The 21928-nt window shown below is 40.1% G+C and overlaps 1 protein-coding gene across 1 annotated transcript in view; it reads right to left on the bottom strand.

The window, feature by feature from the left end:
- The window catches only part of LOC124286843 (mRNA export factor GLE1-like), a 135109-nt gene that overhangs the window by 18629 nt on the left and 94552 nt on the right, over positions 1 to 21928 (bottom strand). The window contains exon 16 of the mRNA XM_046723285.1: positions 13465 to 13525. Coding sequence (XP_046579241.1) covers positions 13465 to 13525 — 61 coding nt within the window. The remainder of the gene's footprint in view (positions 1 to 13464; positions 13526 to 21928) is intronic.

The raw sequence follows: 21928 nt of genomic DNA on the forward strand, positions 1-21928 counted from the left end.
CCTGCCCTTATCAAGAATCCTAGTACATCATCTACACCCTGCCCATGTCAACAACCCTAGTACGTCATCTACACCCTACCCATGTCAATAATCCTAGTATATCAGCTACATCCTGCCCATGTCAATAATCCTAGTACGTTATCTACACCCTACCCATGTCAATAATCCTAGTATATCAGCTACATCCTGCCCATGTCAATAATCCTAGTACGTTATCTACACCCTGCCTATGTCAATAATCCTAGTACATCAGCTACACCCTGCCCATGTCAATAACCCTAGTACGTCATCTACTCCATGAACATGTCAATAATCCTAGTACAACAGCTACATGTTGCCCATGTCAATAATCCTAGTAGTATCTCATCTGGTCGCCCACACCCTAGTACATCAGCTGCATGTCATGTCAATAATCCTAGTACGTCATCTACACCCTGCCATGTCAATAATCCTAGTAATTCATCTACCATGTCAATAATCCTAGTACATCAGCTGCATCCTGCCCATGTCAACTAATCCTAGTATGTCAATAACCCATGTCATCTACACCCTACCCATGTCAATAATCCTAGTACATCAGCTACATCCTGCTCATGTCAATAATCCTAGTAATGTCATCTACACCCTGCCCATGTCAATAATCCTAAAACACCAGCTACACCCTGCCCATGTCAATAACCCTAGTAATGTCCTGCCCATGTCAATAATCCTAGTACCTATCCTGCCCATGTCAATAATCCCATGTCATCTACACATCATGTCAATAACTAGTACGTCAGCCATCCTGTCCATGTCAATAATCCTAACCTATCTACATGTCATCCTACAGCTCCATCTACACCCTGCCCATGTCAATAATTCTAGTACATCAGCTACATCCATGCCCATGTCAATAGTCATCTCCTGCCCAGTGAATAACGTAGTATCTCACACCCCTGCCCATGTCAAGAATCCTAGTACCTCAGCTACATCCTGCCCATGTCAATAATCCTAGTACGTCATCTACACCCTGCCTATGTCAATAATCCTAGTACCTCAGCTACATCCTGCTCATCTCAATAATCCTAGTACGTCATCTACACCCTGCCTATGTCAATAATCCTAGTACACCAGCTACACCCTGCCCATGTCAATAACCCTAGTACGTCATCTACACCCTACCCATGTCAATAATCCTAGTACATCAGCTACAACCTGCCCATGTCAATAACCCTAGTACGTCATCTACAGCCTGCCCATGTCAATAATTCTAGTACATCATCTACACCCTGCCCATGTCAATAGTCCTAGAACCTCATCTGCAACCTGCCCATGTCAATAATCCTAGTACGTCATCTACATCATGGATCCCAATAATCCTAGTACATCAGCTACATCCTGCCCATGTCAATAATCCTAGAACCTCATCTGCAACCTGCCCATCTCAATAATCCTAGTACATCAGCTACATCCTGCCCATGTCAATAATCCTACTACCTCTTCTACACCCTGCCCATGTCAACAATCCTAGGACGTCATCTACACTACCCTGCCCATGTCAATAATCCCAGTAATGTCATCTACACCTCTGCCCATGTAAAAAATCATAATACATCAGCTACACTCTGACCATGTCAACAATCCTATTACGTCATCTACACCCTGCCCATGTCAATAATCCTAGTACATCAGCGCCATTCTGCCTATGTCAATAATCCTAGTACGTCATTTACACCATGCCAATGTCAATAATCCTAGTACGTCATCTACACCTCTGCTCCATGTTAATCCTAGTACATCAACTACATCCTCCACGTGTCAATAATCCTATTACATCAGCTACATCCTGCCCATGTCAACAATCCTAGTACGCAATCTACACCCTGCCCAAGTCAATAATTCTAGTACATCAGGTACATCCTGCCCATGTCAATAATCCTATTACATCATCTACACCCTGCCCATGTCAACAATCCTAGTACGTCATCTACACCCTACCCATGTCAATAATCCTAGTATATCAGCTACATCCTGCCCATGTAAATAATCCTAGTACGTTATCTACACCCTGCCTATGTCAACAATCCTAGTACGTCATCTACACCCTACCCATGTCAATAATTCTAGTACATCAGCTACACCCTGCCCATGTCAATAACCCTAGTACGTCATCTACACCATGAACATGTCAATAATCCTAGTAAAACAGCTACATGTTACCCATGTCAATAATCCTAGTATGTCATCTACACCCTGCCCATGTCAACAATCCTACTACGTCATCTACACTCTAACCATGTCAATAATCCTAGTACATCAGCTGCATCCTGCCCATGTCAACAATCCTAGTACGTCATCTACACCCTACCCATGTCAATAATCCTAGTACATCAGCTACATCCTGGGCATGTCAATAATCCTAGTACGTCATCTACACCCTGCCTATGTCAATAATCCTAGAACATCAGCTACATCCTGCCCATGTCAATAACCCTAGTACGTCATCTACACCCTGCCCATGTCAATAATCCTAGTACATCAGCTACATCCTGCCCATGTCAGTAGTCCTAGTACGACATCTACACCCTACCCATGTCAATAACCCTAGTACGTCATCTACACCCGGCCCATGTAAATAATCCTAGTACGTCATCTACACCCTACCCATGTCAATAATCCTAGTCACCAGCAACATCCTGCCCATGTCAACATCCTGCCCATGTCAATAATCCTAGTACCTCATCTACACCCTGCCCATGTCAATAATCCTAGTACATCATCAGCTACATCCTGCCCATGTCAATAATCCTAGTACCTCATCTACACACGTCAGTTGTCTTACCCATGTCAATAATCCTAGTAACATCAGCTACATCCTGCCCATGTCAATAATCCTAGTACGTCATCTACACCCTACCCATGTCAATAATCCTAGTACATCAGCTACATCCAATGCAGCCAGCCATGTCATGTCAATAACTCCTATTACGTCATCTACACATCCCTGCCCATGTCAATAATCCTAGTACATCAGCTACACCCTGCCTATGTCAATAATCCTAGTACCTCAGATCTACACCCTACCTATGTCAATAATCCTAGTCGTCATCCTCTACAATCCTACGCCTACACCTTTCAATATTCCAGTACATCATCTCACACCCTGCCCTTGTCAATAATCCTAGTACACCATACATCGTGTCCATGTCAATAATCCTAATACCTCATCTACACCCTGCCCATGTGAACAATCCTAGTACGTCATCTACACCCTGCCTATGTCAATAATCCTTGTACATCAGCTACATCCAGCCCATGTCAATAATCCAAGTACATCAGCTACATCCTGCCCATGTCAATAATCCTAGAACCTCATCTGCAACCTGCCCATGTCAATAATCCTAGTACATCAGCTACATCCTGCCCATATCAATAATCCTAGTACCTCATCTACACCCTGACCATGTCAATAATCCTATTACGTCATCTACACCCTACCCATGTCAATAATCCTAGTACGTCATCTACACCCTGTCCATGTCAATAATCCTAGTACATCAGCTACATCCTGCCCATGTCAATAATCCTAGTACGTCATCTACACCCTGCCCATGTCAATAATCCTAGTACGTCAGCTACATACCCTGCCCATGTCAATAATCCTAGTACGTCATCTACACCCTGCCCATGTCAATAATCCTACTACATCAGCTACATCCTGCCCATGTCAATAATCCTAGTACGTCATCTACACCCTGCCCATGTCAATAATCCTAGAACATCAGCTACATCCTGCCCATGTCAATAATCCTAGTACATCAGCTACATTCTGCCCATTTCAATAATCCTAGTACGTCATCTACACCCTGCCCATGTCAATAATCCTAGTATATCAGCTACACCCTGCCCATGTCAATAATATTAGTACATCAGCTACACCCTGCCCATGTCGATAACCCTAGTACGTCATCTACACCATGCCCATGTCAATAATCCTAGTACAACCGCTAGATCTTGCCCATGTCATTAACCTCCGTACCTCATCTACTCTCTCCCCTTGTCAATAATCCTAGTACGTCATCTACACCCTGCCCATGTCAATAACCCTAGAACATCATCTACATCCTGCCCATGTCAATAATCCTAGAACATCAGCTACATCCTGCCCATGTCAATAATCCTAGTACATCAGCTACATCCTGCCCATGTCAATAATGCTAGTACGTCATATATAACCTGTCCGTGTCAATAATCCTAGTACGTCATCTATACCCTGCCCATGTCAATAATCCTAGTACGTCAGTTACATCCTTCCCATATCAATAATTATAGTACATCAGCTACATCGTGCACCCAGCCCTTGCGAATAATCATAGTACGTCATCTACACCCTGCCCATGTCAATAATGCTAGTCCGTCATCTATACCCTGCCCGTATCAATAATCCTAGTACGTCATCTATACCCTGCCCGTGTCAATAATCCTAGTGCATCAGCTACACCCTGCCCATGTCAATAAGTCTAATGTCTCAGCTATATCCTGCACCGAACCCACATCAATAATCCGCAGAGTTAAATAACAGCCTACCCCCAGCCTATGTAAATAATCCATCCAACACTATTAGCTCATGTCAATAATTTCTACACAGTTTTAAAGATCACATATACCCTACGGGGTACAAATACATAAATCACTACCTGGCATCGTTCTAAACGAAACCCCGTCATTAAAACTACTCATTTCGACCTTTAATTGACTTAAATCGACCTTTTTGACAACAGTGCACAATTCTCACCCGCGAACGAAATTTCAACCAATCAGAGCGGCGCGTCTCTGTGACGTCATATGAGGAATAGCTTTGAGGGCCGATGCAGAATTCATCTACATTTTAGGGGGTAAATTATCTTGTTTAGAGGCTTGTATAAACCTGAAATCGTGACAATTGTTGTGGAAAATGAAAGCTATATGTTCTCACAATCTACTGTCATTTAATTTTGTCTCCTGCTTTGCCTAGTTTCCGAGTTACAACTTGTTTTCATAGACGATTCTGTCAAAATCGATTGGTGTCGTTAGGCCCTATTTGTATAATGACTGATCCAAATTGATCCCATTTCTGTGTTTTTACCTCGATATTTAATCATGTCATGTAAAAATCTGTTTGTATTCTCAAAACAGTGTCGGCCCATAAGTTTTCACATGCAATACAGCAATTAATACTCCCTTGTTGTAACCCGTGTTAGGTGGTATAAACTTACACATGTTATTTGTCATCATTCACTTGATGGTCAGTTAATGAATTTATAACAGGTATAATTAGTGGTAACACACTTAGATTACCCGACAAAGGTTCCCATTTGGCATTTCTTGTGTCTGGAGTAAATATTCAACATTATAAACATCGATCAAAGGATTAACCGATAACACGCTGATTGATTAATTACTTTTATCTTATACAGCGGAATTGTCAAAAGGTAGTGTTTATGTATGTAGATTTACTAATCTATACTGAATACGTTCTGCCGCGTCGGTGTCTGCGTAAAAACAACGTCCTTCTTTCAAAGGATTAACCGGCAATACATTGATTGATTGCCCATTATTGGCTAACTAAATTACCGTTTTTAAAGAAAGGCGGACATTATGCAATTACCGGTAGTTGCCAGGTGTGCTATCTTGGGTGACCAATGAGACTATACACCAATACCTGAAAAGATTTATCACTTTTTCGTATATTAAACTGTTAAAAGACACATCATTTGGAACAGTTTTGTGGATATTAATGGATACATTCCTCAAACAAGGTAATGGCCTGATATTGTTCCTATAACTTTAATCTGTTTTAATTTTAATATTTGCATTTTGTTTTTTATTCATTTGTCGTAGCATTCAACAGAATCATTGTTTTCGCCGTGAAGTGTAATGAGACAGACAACATACACCAGGGTGTGTGTGCGAATTATGATTCACATTGGCAAACTATAAAATGTCTAGATATTACAGTTCTGTTATAAATTCACTATAAGTATCAACAGATCGTCTGCTTTTTATTTAGTTTCAAAATGCATACAAGTATGAAAATAAACCAATTAGGATTATAAGCCAAATATAAAGACGCACATTGACTAGTCTCTACATACTGGTGAGTGGACATTAACCATGTGAATGTAGTAAGAAATTTATTGCGCAGTATTGTGACTTCGACCCCCACCTCGCTTCCGTGGAAGAAATCTTTATGTTATAAGTTGTGTCATGCAAAATCCGTTTGGTTATGATTCCAATACATATTTAACTACGAGTAGAAAGTAGTTTTGATTTTCTAACTTCATGAAAACAAACTATAATCTCATTAATTCTAACAGACTTTACGATTTTCAAAAATGGCGGCGCCCTGTCGGGAACGTCCGCCAGTTTGAGGATAAATGCTATTTAGGTTTGTTTTCACCGAGTTACAAAATCAAAACTACTTTCTATTGGTAGTAAAATATGTATTTTATTGATGGCCAATAGGATTTTGCATGACATAGCGTATAACATAACAATTTCTCTCGTGGCAGCGAGGTGGGTGTCAATATAATACTACTTACAATATTATTGTTACTTCGACCACAACCTCACTTCCGAGGAAGAAAGCGTTATGTTACAAGTTGTGTCATGCAAAATCTTTATGGTCATCAATCACATACATATTTTACTACAACTGGTAAGTAGTTTTGATTCTTTAACTTCCATGAAGCGATCTGAACACAAGTAAGATATGGTTTCAGGCTTCCACAACGCTCGATTCGCATTCACAAACATAACCCATTTAGCACGAACTGCGGGGTCCTGTGGAAATCTGTGCATGGTGACACCATCGCCCGACCCATAGGAGCAATTGACGACAAAGCAACGATTCGGCATGTCGTCGTTGATGTCGAGAAATCATCAAAATGATGAGCGTGCTACACACTTTCTATACAACTATCTGAAAATCGTTCCTCATATGACGTCACTGCAGTGCTCTGGCGACAGAGTTACGTAACCTGCCTGTGGTTTCGTTGGCGGGCGAGAGGGAAGCAGGCGACTTTTTGGCCACTTTTAATCGCTCTGTATTAATTAACCACAAGTTTTTAAAGAATAAATTTGGTGTTCCGCATAAGACTAACCACAAATCTTTCATATGTAATGGTTAAAAGAGTAACAAAAAACAAAGTTTATTGGTTCTTTAGCAGATGTCACACAGTCTCAATATCATCTAAATGCAAGGTTCATCTAACAATTCCTGTTCTGTACTCCTACCTCGGCCCATGTCAGTAACTTCTACTACTCATCAACATCCAGCCCAAACTACATGATCATTTATATGTCACTTACAGACTCCATCTAGCCCAAGCTAACTGCATCTTACGCCTGGCAAAAGCCAGTGATTCCAACATCCCAAGTACATCCCGAACCTTGCCTGTCATTAAAGTCTATAACTGAACTGAGTCCTTTGCAAATATATTCAAATATGCAAGTAAACATATCAAACAATTGAATATTACAATTGCATGTTTTGCCAATATTCTTTTGAATGATACGTGATATACAACTTCCAAATGAGTCACAGCCTTCTTCGTTTCATGATGACTCGTGTGCAGTCCACAAGCTTTAAGTACCGGTATATAGCTATTTGAAAAGAATTCTGTAGGTTTGTCAGCAGTCCAATCTGGATACTTTGAATCAAAGACGAACTTGATACTTTGATAATCGCATTTGAAACCCATATCAACGTTATTTTAAAAAATAACATGATCTTGAATACCACACATTGAATTTCATAATGATTTTAGACATTACAGAAAAGGAAAAACACCTCATATTGTAAAATTACCTAAGATGTACAGCATAAAATGCGTGACTGGTTTCTTAAAATTGACAAAGCAAACAATGGTGTGGTTTTAGGAGAGTTGTGCAGAGCCAACAACAAGGGCTATCTAGTATTGGTATAGGCTACTGTGTTTGGATGATCACAGACTGCCTCGCCAATGCTACGACAACTCTGGCCGTTCCGCATGGGCTACTCATATTAAAAATATTCTGTTTATACTTTGATTTGGATATGTGTGGTTAACACAAGATGTGGGAATTGTGAAGACATTTGTTTTCATTTTAAACAAAGATTATTTGACAATCTTCAACAATCATGCTGTACTTCTGTCAACAGTTTATCTGATTCCTTCTATTATAAGCATTTTAAATCAGTGTTAAATGTAGAAATGTATCTTCCACTCCCTATCCCTGTACATCTGAGAGTGTACATGACTCCTTTCAGATTTGTTTAGTTTTAAACCCACAGTCGAGATACACAAATGCCCCCTAAACTGAAGGAAATATTGTAAATATTGTATAGAAAAGGAAGATCTGTTATTGAAGGGTGAATTTGATATATTGCTTGCATGTGAGAGTTTTTTTATCCCTAAAAAATATGTATCTTAACCATTAGTTGTTGTTTTTTTAAATTTCCGTTTGCATTGTAACAAGTTGACCATTGATTCAGTCATTCAGTCTTTACAATCATCACAGATGCCGGCTTTGCTGCAATGTTTGTTGCATGTGGTTCTTGTGCAATTACAGCAAGCCAGTTTTGACTTTCTGTCCTTGGTAGGGAAATGCAACAACGTCGCCTTTTAGTGGGTTCAGATGTAGTTGTAGATGGAAGCGGATCTGGCAAGACGTCGGTAATTTCACGTTGCAGTCGCCGAGGGATTGTCGAAGTACTTCTCTTTCTCAGTTGAGCTATCAGCAGAGCTTCAGCAACTGTTTCAAGAAAGATTTGTCGTTCTTGTCCAGCAAACTGGGTGTTCTTCACTTCCCATGCAGTGTAGGAGGCGATGCCCGCGATATCCAATATGTTAGTGAAAATGACCATCGGCCATCTCTTGGTCTTTCTCTTTTATGGTGTATCTTTGGGCCATCAGATCCATGACATCGGCGCCACCCGTGGTACTGTTGTAGAATGTAACAATTTCAGGCTTCTATAATGCATAGTGCTAATCATTGAGACACTTCTGTTCTTCTTGCATTTGTAAGACACAATGCTGACCTTATTCTGATACCCAAAATGAGAGTGATGGAGGTCGTGTTTTGAGTTGAACTCTGTTGGCAGGAATTTCCTGTTCTGTCTGAGAGTGCAACACGTGTCAAGCAATTTGCCAAAAGTTCCTGGCCAAGCGTTAAGTCGGCAAAGAAATTGTCGGCTGTATTATTCCGATTGGATCGGAAATACGGGCGGCAAAGATCCATGGTCACTTGACGTCCAAGCCCTATCTGGACATTTCTACCTTCCTTCCCTAAGTATGGGATACATTTCAAGGGATATGCATTTTCGACATGAAAGAGCCAAAACAATAGTATGCCAAATATATCTGGCCTGGCTGGCAGGTACTGGATAAAGCTGCAGCGTCCGAGGAATGGGACTAACTGTTTGTCAACAGTGAGGTGCGGGCCCGGTACATAATAGCGCCCCAGAGACTCAAACTCCTCCAAGATGTCTCGGATGGGAGCAAACTTGTCCTTTGCACGACGGGCACTTCTCGACACCTTGTCATTACATCTGAGCATGGATATGAGATCCAAGAACCGCCTTTCAGACACTGCAGCCCTGACATAGGGAATTCCATATCCCTTACTCCATAACACTTGTGAATCCAACATCGACAGTTTCAGGTGACCAATAGTCATCAGAACCCCTATCAGAGCCCAAATCTCATCTTCATTAGTTTCTTTCCAAACATTTTCTTCTTTGCCCCTTTCTGTCACAGCTCTCTTCCCCTCTATGTTCGTAAAAGACAATCCTTTTGGCCATGTCGTCAGTCACAAACAGTTGGAACATAGCATCCTAAGAAATGACATAATCCGCATTCACCACCCGTTTCAGTGGACCTCGTAGGATGTTTCACTTCTTCTTTGGCATGCGTGATCCATGCAACCAAACATTGCCAGTATTATGGAACTATGGCCTTTGTATTGAATAAACTGTCTGTCCGTCTGTCTGTCTGAATAGGGAAAGCTGTTACATACCAGGAAAGTATTTAGGAAGACTAAACATCACACAATTTCACTTTTATATTTTAGTGAGTGAGTGAGTTAAAATTTAATGTCACTTTGGCAATATTTCAGCCATATCGTGACTAAACCAAGTTACACACATCTAGGCTTACATTAAAATACACATAGTCTACGATTAAAGTGGAGAGTTTAAATTTACTTTGAATGTTTCGGGACTTACGTACCCTCTCAGGAGGACAATCATTTTACTGTATGTTAAACCCCCCTTGAGGATACAGCCACTAACAATCTGAGTTACTAATTTAAATTTCCAATCATAAAATATTTATCTATTTACAAATCAGTTAACAAAACTAATTCTTTTAAAAATGCAATAATTAAATGAGAACTTATATTATTAAAAAAGATCCTTCATAGTTCCTGATTTGAAATAGACATCCCTTGTGATGGAATATTCAACACAGTCAAGCAAGACACGCTTGACCGTGATTCTTTCATCACAAGGGATACAAAACGGAGGATCCTCGCCTTTCAAGGTATTTATGAGTATATCTTGTGTGGCCAATACGACATCGTCGTATGATGACCTCTTCAAATCTGGACTGACAACCCAAGTAGGTGTAACCAATATAGGGTTTTATTGCATGTAATTTATTGATACCTACTTGGGTGTCCCACTTCTTCTGCATTAGATTTGTTGGAACTGCCTTGGCTGCAATATCGGCCATTGTATTCCCAGAAATGCCAACGTGGCTGGGTACCCAACAGAGGACGACGTCGTATTGGCCAGTAGCAAGATCATTATATAATTCAATAATTTCTATTAAAAGTGTATGTTTGCAAAAAGATTTTTAATAGCCTGAAGGCACGAAAGAGAGTCTGAAAATATTATATATTGTTTGTATTTAGGGTGTTTTAAATATATTTTAAGGCTGTTAGTATGGCGTTTGCTTCTGCTGTAAAAATAGAGCTGTTATCAGGTATTCGAGAATATATTGTACTAGATCCAATGGCTGTGACACAAGCAACAGCGCCACCATCCTTGGACCCATCTGTAAATAACTGTATGTATTATATTTACTTTTTAATTGATTAAATTCTTGATTATATTGTAAGTCATTAGTTTGTGATTTTTTAGGTCAACGTCTGGCCTCACCAATTGCCAAGGAGGAGAAGAAAGAAGACGGGAAGGAGATATAGTTTCAAGATCAATGCCAGCAGCAGAAATAAATGGTTTAATTCTAAGCCAAAGAGGCGGAACAAGGTACGATTTCTTGTTGGATAAATCCTCATAGAGGGGATTGAAGACACAGTTGAAAGCAGAGTTAGATTCGTTAGAATATAATTTTTTAATATATTGAAATGATAATTTTATACGGCGTTGTGCAAGAGAGGTTCATCTGCCTCGACGTAGAGACTGTCAACAGATGTTCTAAAGGACCCAAGACAAAGTCTTAGATCTTGGTGCTGGACAGAATCTAATAGTTTGAGGTTGCTGTTACAGGCTTCGAAAGCTGATCATATAGATTCTTAAGATCCGACAGTCAAATATCAGAAGACGTAGGGATATACAAACTGCACAACGTGAGCGCAATGTGCAGGGTAATACGAACACCTACAGTTTGCAGATTGGTATTAAGAGGGACAGGGCTATGTATTATACCTGTCGTACCAAAATAGAAGCACTTCCTGTTGCTTTATCTCCTAGAGGAGAAAAAAAAGTGATAATCACTGTACTGTCGTAGATTAAAGTTATCGGTATTTTTAGATATGTCTCTTGTAGACATAATACTGACGGTTTAAAATCCTGTACTAATAATTTTATCTCATTAAAGTTATTCGTTAGTCCTCTGCAATTCCACTGCACTAAAGTTGGCAATTGAGTCATGGTGGCTCAATTGGCTATCGTTGACGGGAGTGCGAGGAACTGTTCCTCCGCTTGTCCAGTGAGGACAGAGTAACCTCCATATCTAGAGGTCCAAATGCATTCTGTGTTGGAACCACTAAAGGTCAAGGGACAGAAGGTGGTTTGTCTTTGTTAATTGTTTTCCTTTCTGTTTTTTTAATTTGTTCACTGGCTGGTTTTGAAATAGACTTTTGAGATGGGATCACGGAATAAATTTCATCTGTCTTGGAGTGAGGGGGTGAGTTTAGTTTTACGCCGCACTCAGCAATATTCCAGCTATATGGCGGCGGTCTGTAAATAATCGAGTCTGGACCAGACAATCCAGTGATCAACAGCATGAGCATCGATCTGCGCAATTGGGAACCGATGACATGTGTCAACCAAGTCAGCGAATCTGACCACCCGATCCCGTTTGTCGCCTCTTACAACAAGGATAGTCGCCTATTGTGGCAAGCATGGGTTGCTGAAGACCTATTCTACCCCGGATCTTCACAGGTCCATCTGTCTAGAAACCAGACGTAGATGGAATGACTGGGGTAGTTGTATTCATGGCTGACGTTGATGAGAAAGGTTGAGCTGACTTGACCCAAGTCAAGTCAGTCTGACATGCAGTAGAGGACATTTCTGCAGAGCGGGTGACTGCGGTGGAATATGTGACAGTCAACGGACTGATTTGTCAATAGTCTTTTGGCATCGAGATATGAATTGTTTTTTCTTCAGAATTGATCTTCATGATTTGAGATTCCCTTTGATACACAGGGCAGAACTTCGATGACACAGAATGTGGACCGTTACAGTTGGCAAATTTGTAATCATTCTGAAAGTCGGTATTCTCATGATGGTCACCACAAAGTTGACACACCACGCAGTTTCGACAAGACCGTGACCAATGACCAAAATGTTGACATTTGGAACATCGGAGCGGATTTGGGACATACACATCCACTCCGACATCATTTGGAGGTCATTATCACCAGATTGGCCCATGTTCCAAAAGGAACACAGTTACAGGCTCCCAGTGCCCTCAACCACCAGACTTTCGTCCTCCACCGACATAGGGGCGCAACCCACGGCGAACAGGTTGGTGGACCAAATATGCCCCCGGGTCCACACAGGGGTTTGAAGAGCTCTTAGCGTTACCCAGCACCCACCAAGAGGAGGTGGCTCTTCACGGATGCCCTTTTACATTGTAATAAAAATGGTTTTTGTATTATATGTTTTAGTAATTGAAGATTGAAATATGCAAAACCTTTTGTACTCAGTTAAACGTTAACATGTGCTTTTGTATCTCATGTGCTGTAGTTTTGGCCTGTAGAGTAAGAAAGATTTGTTTTAAACTCAATGGCCAAGGCAAACATGTCATTTGAGGAAAACAAGAACCAAACATCCTATATACATTTTAAAGTGGATACTTTGCAAATAACTCTAAACTTTCTAAAAACTGGCAATGGTACAATATCTGACTTTTCCCTTCTTTGGCCCTGCTGCACAAAAGCCAATTAACTCTCTCGGGATATGAGATACAGTACTGTAAACATCGTATGCACACGTACCCACATCCATTGATTGGTTTGAATGGGGAGAGAAAGATGTCTTCCTGCCTTCAGATATTTCCTGAAAAAAGGAAGAGGTGGTTTGAGTATGAATGAATTATAAAAATGTTAACACTCTAACTCTGTAGTTTTTGTAAATACCAGAAGTGGAATATACACTCACTGTTGGAGGCCAGCGTTGAAATATTTAGTAGCTTAGTTTTGGTTGTGGCCAGAAGGTGGTTTCTTCAGGCCCATATAAGATAATACATGTGCATTCGAGAATATATCATTGAATGGGATAAAACATGTTTGGACATTTCACTGTTTTCTCAAAGAGATTGAGACAATATTATTTCCCAAGGCACTGAGGAATACTCTAGTATCAGTCAATCCAGCCTTTACCAGGTAAACAAGGACTAAATACATGACTCAAGGTAAAATGGCTGTAGATGTCTGTAGTGATCTCGACAGTTGTGAACATTTACAAACAACAAAGCATGACTACTATTCCTTGCAGGGCAGAACAGAACTTTTCTGACGTTCAGGCCGGGATTCTTGACATAAGAGATACAAATATACAGTTAAGAACACACAGGATGGTTTTCATGTACAATTGACATGATGGTAATACAGAATGGACAAAAATATTTATTCCACTGTCCCATGATTTGTTCTTTCTAATTTGTGGGGGCCGGGGGGTATTTTATCTTCTGATGACTCTTGTTTACAACACATATTTGTCTACAGTTAAACAATTCTTTGAATTGTAACGCATTGAGTTATTTAACATAATGGTTTGGGATATATGATTTCCAATTATATTTTGAAGAAAGGGCAGAGAAAAATATAATGAAATTCATCGCCAACATCACACATGTTGCACAGGTTACATAGTATTTCCTTGGGGAAAGTTTGTGCCATTTGCCTGCTTTTATAGGTAAACGATGACAAATTTAATTTAAGAGCGAAGGAGAAGGTCATATATGTCAAATACTTTTCAAGGACAAGTCTAGATTTGAATATGCGTTAAGTGGTACCTTTAGAAGAAATGGAAAACTCTGCACATAATGTTTGAGTTGCTATATCATGTAACCTTAAGGAGATAATAGATTTAAGTATATTGTTTAAGACAGCTTGTTGACTTAGCAAGAAAAAGCTATACTCAGTTTCATTAAAAACGTCTCCAACAGATTTTATGGATTGTTTTATTGCTATTGTTTATACAGACTCCATAACATAACATTTGATTTAGAGTGAGTGAGTGAGTTACTATTTAACGTCACATCGGCAATATTTCAGCCATATCGTGACGAGAACATTTGACATTGAAATAGATGTATATAGTTATTATAAAAACCTGCCGACGAAGGACAGTAAAAATACTAGATAATCACAGATATCAATATAAAACTAGCGAACAAAGCTAAAATATTCAAATTAAAGAAGACAATACAATGTAAAAATGGGCTATAGATCGCCAACAACTGAAGGTAGATCACCATACTAAGGCCCATGGGGACTTACATTACTTTTGCTACCTGCATGGACCCTAGCTGGATTTACACCATCCCTTCAGCCATTGGCGTTGATACTGAGATTTAGCCATACATTAAAAACACAAAAATACTACGATTAAAAACCGGGTACACTTAAACTGACTTGAAGTGTTTCGGGACTTACGTACCCTCGCAGGAGGACAATAATTTTACGCTACTTCAACCCCTTTTGAGAGTACAGCCACTAAAAATCTCAGTTACTAATCTAAACTACCAATAATAAAATATACATCTATTTACAAATCAGTTAGCAAGTCTAATTTTTTTAAAAAGGCAATAATTAAATGAGAACTTATATTACTAAAAAGATCCTTCATAGTTTTTACTTTGAAATAAATATCCCTTGTGATGGAATATTCAACACAGTCAAGCAGGACATGCTTGACCGTGATTCTTTCATCACAAGGGATACAAAACGGAGGATCCTCACCTTTTAACAGGTATTCATGAGTATATCTGGTGTGACCAATACGACATCGTCGTATGATGACCTCTTCAAATCTGGACTGACAACCCAAGTAGGTTGGTTTTATTGCATGTAATTTATTGATACCTACTTGGGCATCCCACTTCTTTCGCATCAGATCACGGATGCAAGTTCTAATGCTTGCTTTGTAATCAGAGTATGGGATCAGAAGTGGTGTCACAGATTTGTTGAGTGCTGCCTTGGCAACAAAATCGGCCATTGTATTACCAGAAATGCCAACGTCGCTGGGTAACCAACAGAGGACGATGTCGTATTGGCCAGTTGCAAGATCATTATATAATTCTATAATTTCTATTAAAAGTTGATGTTTACAAGAAATATTTTTAATCGCCTGAAGGCAAGAAAGAGAGTCTGAAAATATTATATATTGTTTATATTTAGGGTGTCTATTTATATATTTAAGAGCTGTTAATATTGCGTTTGCTTCTGCTGTGAAAATTGAACTGTCATTGGGTAATCTGGAAGATATTGTTTTGGACCCAATGACAGTGGCACAAGCAACCGCGCCACCATCCTTGGACCCATCTGTAAATAAGGATTTATATGTATTGTATTTACTTTTTAATTGATTATATTCTTGTTTATATTGTAAGTCATTAGTTTCTGATTTTTTAAATGTAGTGAGTGTTAGGTCGACTTGTGGCCTAACCAACTGCCAAGGCGGAGAAGAAAGAAGACGGGAAGGAGCGATATTTTCCAGCTCAACGCCGGCAGCAGCAAGAAATGGCTGAATTCTGAGCCCAAGAGGCGGAACAAGAGAAGAATTTTTGTTATACAAATCCTCATAAAGAGGATTAAAGACACAGTGAAATGCAGGATTAGCCTCGTTAGAATATAATTTTGTAATATATTGTAATGATAATTTTATACGGCGTTGGTTAAGAGAAGGTTCATCTGCTTCGACGTAAAGACTGTCAACAGGAGAAGTTCTGAAGGACCCAAGACAAAGTCTCAGGCCTTGATGGTGGACTGAATCTAAGAGTGTTAGGTTGCTTTTACAGGCTCCACCATATACGATAGAGCCATAATCAAGCTTCGAGCGGACAAGTGATCTGTAAAGATGTAGGAGCGTAGCTTGATCCCCTCCCCACCTTGAATTAGACACGACTTTCAATAAATCGAGTGCCTTCAGGCATTTAGTTTTTAGAGATTTGATATGCGGAAGAAAAGTTAAATGGGAGTCGAAAATGAGACCTAAGAACTTGGCCTCTGGGAGTGCCAGTGCCATTTAAAACAGTTCTGGGTCTTTATGTGGTTTTATATTTACGGCAGAAATGTATGCAATTAGTTTTTGATTTAGAGAATTTAAAGCCGTTTTCAAGACACCATTTCTGTATTTTATTTAAACACAACTGTAGTTGCCGTTCAATAGTATGCATATTCTTACCGCGACAAGAAATGTCCACAAAAAGTGATCCATCAATTGAATCATTTAAAACCTTGGATAAACTGTTGATCTTAATACTAAACAATGTTACAAACAAAATACTGCCTTGTGGGACACCCTGATCCTGATTATAATGGTCAGACAGGGTTGAACCCACTCGGACTTGAAATTGCCTGTCCGTTAAAAAAACTGTGATATAAAAAGAGGTAAACGACCCCTTAAACCAAAATCATGTAAATCCTTTAAAATGCCATGCTTCCAGGTGGTATCGTACGCTTTCTCAAGATCAAAGAATATCGATACTGCATGTTGTTTATTTACTATAGCATTTTTAACAAAGGATTCTAAACGTACCAAATGATCAATGGTACTACGATTTTTCCTGAAACCACATTGAATATTTGTTATGAGATATTGGTTTCAAGATACCATGTTAATCGATTATTTACTATTCGTTCCATGGTTTTACAGACACAACTCGTTAAAGAGATTGGCCTGTAATTTGACGGATCAGTATGATCCCGGCCAGGCTTTGGTAAAGGGAATACTATGGCTTTACGCCACGAAGTTGGGAAATTCCCTGAAGTCCATATTGTATCAAAAATATTTAAAAGTGTTTCCAAACATGAATCAGGTAAATGTTTCAAGAGCTGATAGTGTATGTTGAGCTTGCTCAAGGGCAGTACGTAACTCATGCATTGAAAATAATTCATTGTAGTCTTCTCCATTGTCTGATGTTTCTGAAACTCAGGGACATAATTGGATGAAGACGAATGTTTGGCGAGAGTTTCACCAAGCTTATTGGCAATGTCAGCCTTATCAGTTAACAAATTATCACCGTCCTTTAAATGATGAACGGTAGATTTGGAACCTTTGCCCTTTATTCTTTGTATCATGTTCCACACCTTTGACATCAGTGTTCGAGAATTTATTTTGGAAACATAGTTTCGCCAAGACTGACGCTTATTCTGTTTAAAACTGCGTCGCGCCTTGGCATTTAACATTTTAAATTTATCTAAATTATGGACAGTAGGATGTCGGCGAAAATATTTTTCTGCTTTCTTCCTACACTTTCTGGCCTGTTTACATTCGTTATTGAACCATGGTTTACGAATATGTGGAACCGCTGAGGACTGAGGAATTGTTCTGTCAGCAATGCGATTAAGGATATCAGAAAACGACTGAATAGGATATATTCACTGTTCCTAAAACGATCATGAGCTAATTGTTCAGCACACAGAGTCTCATATAATGACCAGTCAGCCCTGGCAAAGTTCCTTCTCGATAAAGGTGGATCATCCCCAGGGTTGACTTTTTTGAGAATGGTGGGGAAGTGATCACTCCCACATAGGTCATCATGGACCACCCATTCAAATTCATTATACAGGCTGGAGTCGGCAATTGACAGATCCAGGGAAGAATATGTTCCCGTAGCTGGATGTAGATAAGTGGGAGAATCATCGTTATATAGACACAGGTGATTATCGGAAATAAATTCCTCAAGGATTTTACCTTTAGTATTAATATGGTCACTTCCCCAAAGCGGATTGTGACCGTTCAGATCGCCCATGATGAGACATGGCTTCGGAAGTTGATCAAACAGATTTTGAAGATCTGATTGTTGAATATTTGAAGAAGGCGGTATATACAAGCTGCACAATGTCAGAGCAATGTGCAGAGTGAGACGCACAGCAACAGTTTGAAGATCCGTATTTAAAGTGACAGGACTGTGAATGACACTCTGGTGCACCAAAATAGAGGCGCCACCAGTAGCTTTATTGCCTGGAGGGGAGAAGGAATGATAATCGCTCAAACCGTCTTAAATTAAAAAGTATCAGTATTTTTAAGGTATGTCTCTTTGAAGACATAATGCTGACGGTTGAAGATCTTGAATGAGTAATTGTATTTCATTGAAGTTATTCCTCAGTCCTCTGCAATTCCACTGAATTATATTAGACAATTGAGTCATGATGGTGGCTCAATCGAAGATCTCTCTCTCGTGAATGGGAGAGATAAGCTATTCCTCCGCTTGTCCTGTGAGGGACATTGTGACCTCCATGTCGAGAGGTCCAGAGGGTTCTCCAGAGGGAGCTCTGAAGGTAAAAGGGACAGAAGGTGTCTCTTTTCTGTTTAATTTTTTTCCTTTTCCTCATTTGCTGAACTGGCTGAGTGGGGCTGTTTAATTTTTTTTTTTTGTTTACTGTTTGTTTGATCGAGGTTTTTGACTAGTAGCTCAGGTTGACTAACAGTCTGAATGAAAGAAGAAGAAGTAGTCTGCTGTGTAGCTGGTGACATAGGTTCAGTAACTGGGGACTTTTGTGGACTGGCTGAAACAGGTCTTTCTGACTTGATCCATGTCAAGTCAGTCTGGCAACAATAGATGATGTTGCTATAGCACGATTTTGACTGTGCGCTGACTGCAGCAGAATAGCAAAAGTTATACTCAAAGGAGTTGGAGTTCTGAGTTGCATACAATTGTTTGCAGTCTAAAGATGAAATACTTTTCCACACTTTAGTCTCATAATTGTCGCTTCCCTTTGCCACACAGGGCAGGATCTGGATGATGGAGGATGAGGGACCTTCACAATTTGCGCATTTATACTCTTTTTGACAGTCTGTATCTGCATGATGGTCTCCCACAGCGTGACACACCACAGAGTTGCGACATGATTTCGACCCATGGCCAAAACGTTGACATGTATAACACCGAGTGGATTGGGGACATACACCTCCACTCCGATATTTAAGTATCCAGCTTTAATTGATTGGGGAATGGTTGCAAGAGAAAATGTCAGGAGATAGGTGTTGGTGTTAATGACGACACCCTCTCTATTGATGGTGAAAACGTTTCACCGCTGTAACAGCCTGCTCCTTAAGCTCTGTTGCAATGTCCTCCTCGGACATATCCGAAAGACAACGAGCCCTGTCCCGAACAATGCCGCGACAAGAATTTAAAGTTCTGTGCACAGACACAGCAACCTCAATATTTGCAAACATTTTGATTGACAAAGATTTAGAGATTGCTGTTTCCGTGCACACTCGACCAGAAGCGAGCCGCTACGAAGACGGGTGACGTTCGCCACTTCCCCACAAATTCCAGATATTGCTTTGGAGATCGCAAAAGGATTAAGTTTGATAGGTAAATTATCTTTGCCCTCTATAACCAGAAATCTAGTCCATGACTCAGCACTTGAAGAGGTATTTCTTGTAGTTTGGTCAAGTTCATCCAAACGCCTCTTTTCATTTCTCAGTGAACCAGATTGTTGTGACGCCATAGTGAAAGGAAAAAGATTCGGCACCCCTGCTCCCCATCCACCACGGAATGTCAACAAGGACAGTGTCATATAGCACCAGATCTCCAAGATGCTGACACCAAGGATACAGGGGTGTTATACTCAAGTGAATACGACATGAATAGCTGCATTTATCTACCAATTTAATGCCAGACTGGTTCGGCCCTTGACAAGAAATTCGAGACATGCATTATTCAGAGGTCAACATTGTGGTGATATGAAGGACACTATCACTGAAGTATGTGGGTTTATTCTAGCTCAAGATGGGCTTACACAACAAGCATGGCAGGGCAGTGGCCATGTGCTCTCAACTGCCTTGAACAAGGGCAATAAGAGTTATTCCCCCTCACACTATAAATAGCACTGGGGCCCTGTTGGGGATAGAGGCCCATTTAGGGTTGTACAGTTCATACTAGAATAGCTGATACCACAAACATCACCAGATTGGCCCATGAGCCACCGCCTTCTGGCATAGGACTCTAGGCAATTTCATATATAAATAATTTGTACATTGAAAATCAAAATGTCCAAGGCCCAATAATAAAAACGTGCAAATAAAATAACTATGCACAGGGCTTGGCGTGACCAGCCGATTGATAGAACCGGGCCAGTTCTACCACCCGTCTAGGTGAAGTAAGGGCCAAAGTGGTGTGTTGGGCAACAGGAACACGGTTCCCAGGATCCTATTGCCCTCAACCACCAGAATCCCGTCCTCCACCGACACAGGGGCGCAACCCACGGCAAACGGGTTGGTGGACGAAATATTCCCCCGGGTCCACAAAGGGGGTTGAAGGGCGCTTAGCGTTACCCAGCACCCACCACGAGGGGATGGCCCTTCATGGGTGCCTTTGATTTAGAATTCTTCATAATTTTAGTTCTTTACCAGAGTGGAGTTTAGCCCCAAAACATACCATACGACATGTAATTACTAACACATAGAATGACGTGCTTTTCTTAACAGTCAGTAAAATGCGTAAAAAAATAACATGGGCAGACTCGATACTTTACGGTTTCAAATCCCCATATTTCGCAGCCATCTAAGAGAATTGGTGAGTGAGTGAGTTTTGTTTTACGCCGCTCTTAGCAATATTCAAGCCATATGGCGGCGGTCTGTAAATAATCGAGTCTTGACCAGACAATCCAGTGATCAACAGCATGAGTATCGATCTCCGCAATTGGGAACCGATGACATGTGTCAACCAAGTCAGCGCGCCTGAATACCCTATCCCGTTAGTCGCCTCTTACGACAAACATGAGTTACTGAAGGCCAATTCTAAGGCGGACCTTCACAGGTCTAAGAGAATTGGCTTAACCATGGCACCAAAGAGATATAATTGGTATTTTATTGACAGGTTAAAGATTCGACTTTTACGCAGCACAAAGTACAATGCCTTGATGGGGGATTCACAGTAGGCTTTAACAGTTTTTATTAGAATTATTGTTTGCAAAATGAATTCTTATATATTTATAATCAGTGACATATTTGATAGGTGAGCCATTTAATAGCATCTGTTTACTCTTTTTTGGTACTGCAAAAAAATAACATTGTTATTTTGCTAGTGTTGATGACTAATTTTCTTGTTTTGCAGTTACATTGTTAAATACATTGTTTGCACAGTTTGATGGTTTAAGGGATATTTATGTTGTATCATCGGCAAAAGCAAGGCAAATGATATACTAACGGAAAAAAGTAACTGTGCAATTATGTAATTTGATGTCAAGTATCGTACGTGCATTTTGAGCACAATGAATTACTCAT

This window comes from Haliotis rubra, unplaced genomic scaffold (assembly GCF_003918875.1).
Source record: "Haliotis rubra isolate DU_JTF1 unplaced genomic scaffold, ASM391887v1 Scf393, whole genome shotgun sequence".
NCBI lineage: Eukaryota > Metazoa > Mollusca > Gastropoda > Lepetellida > Haliotidae > Haliotis > Haliotis rubra.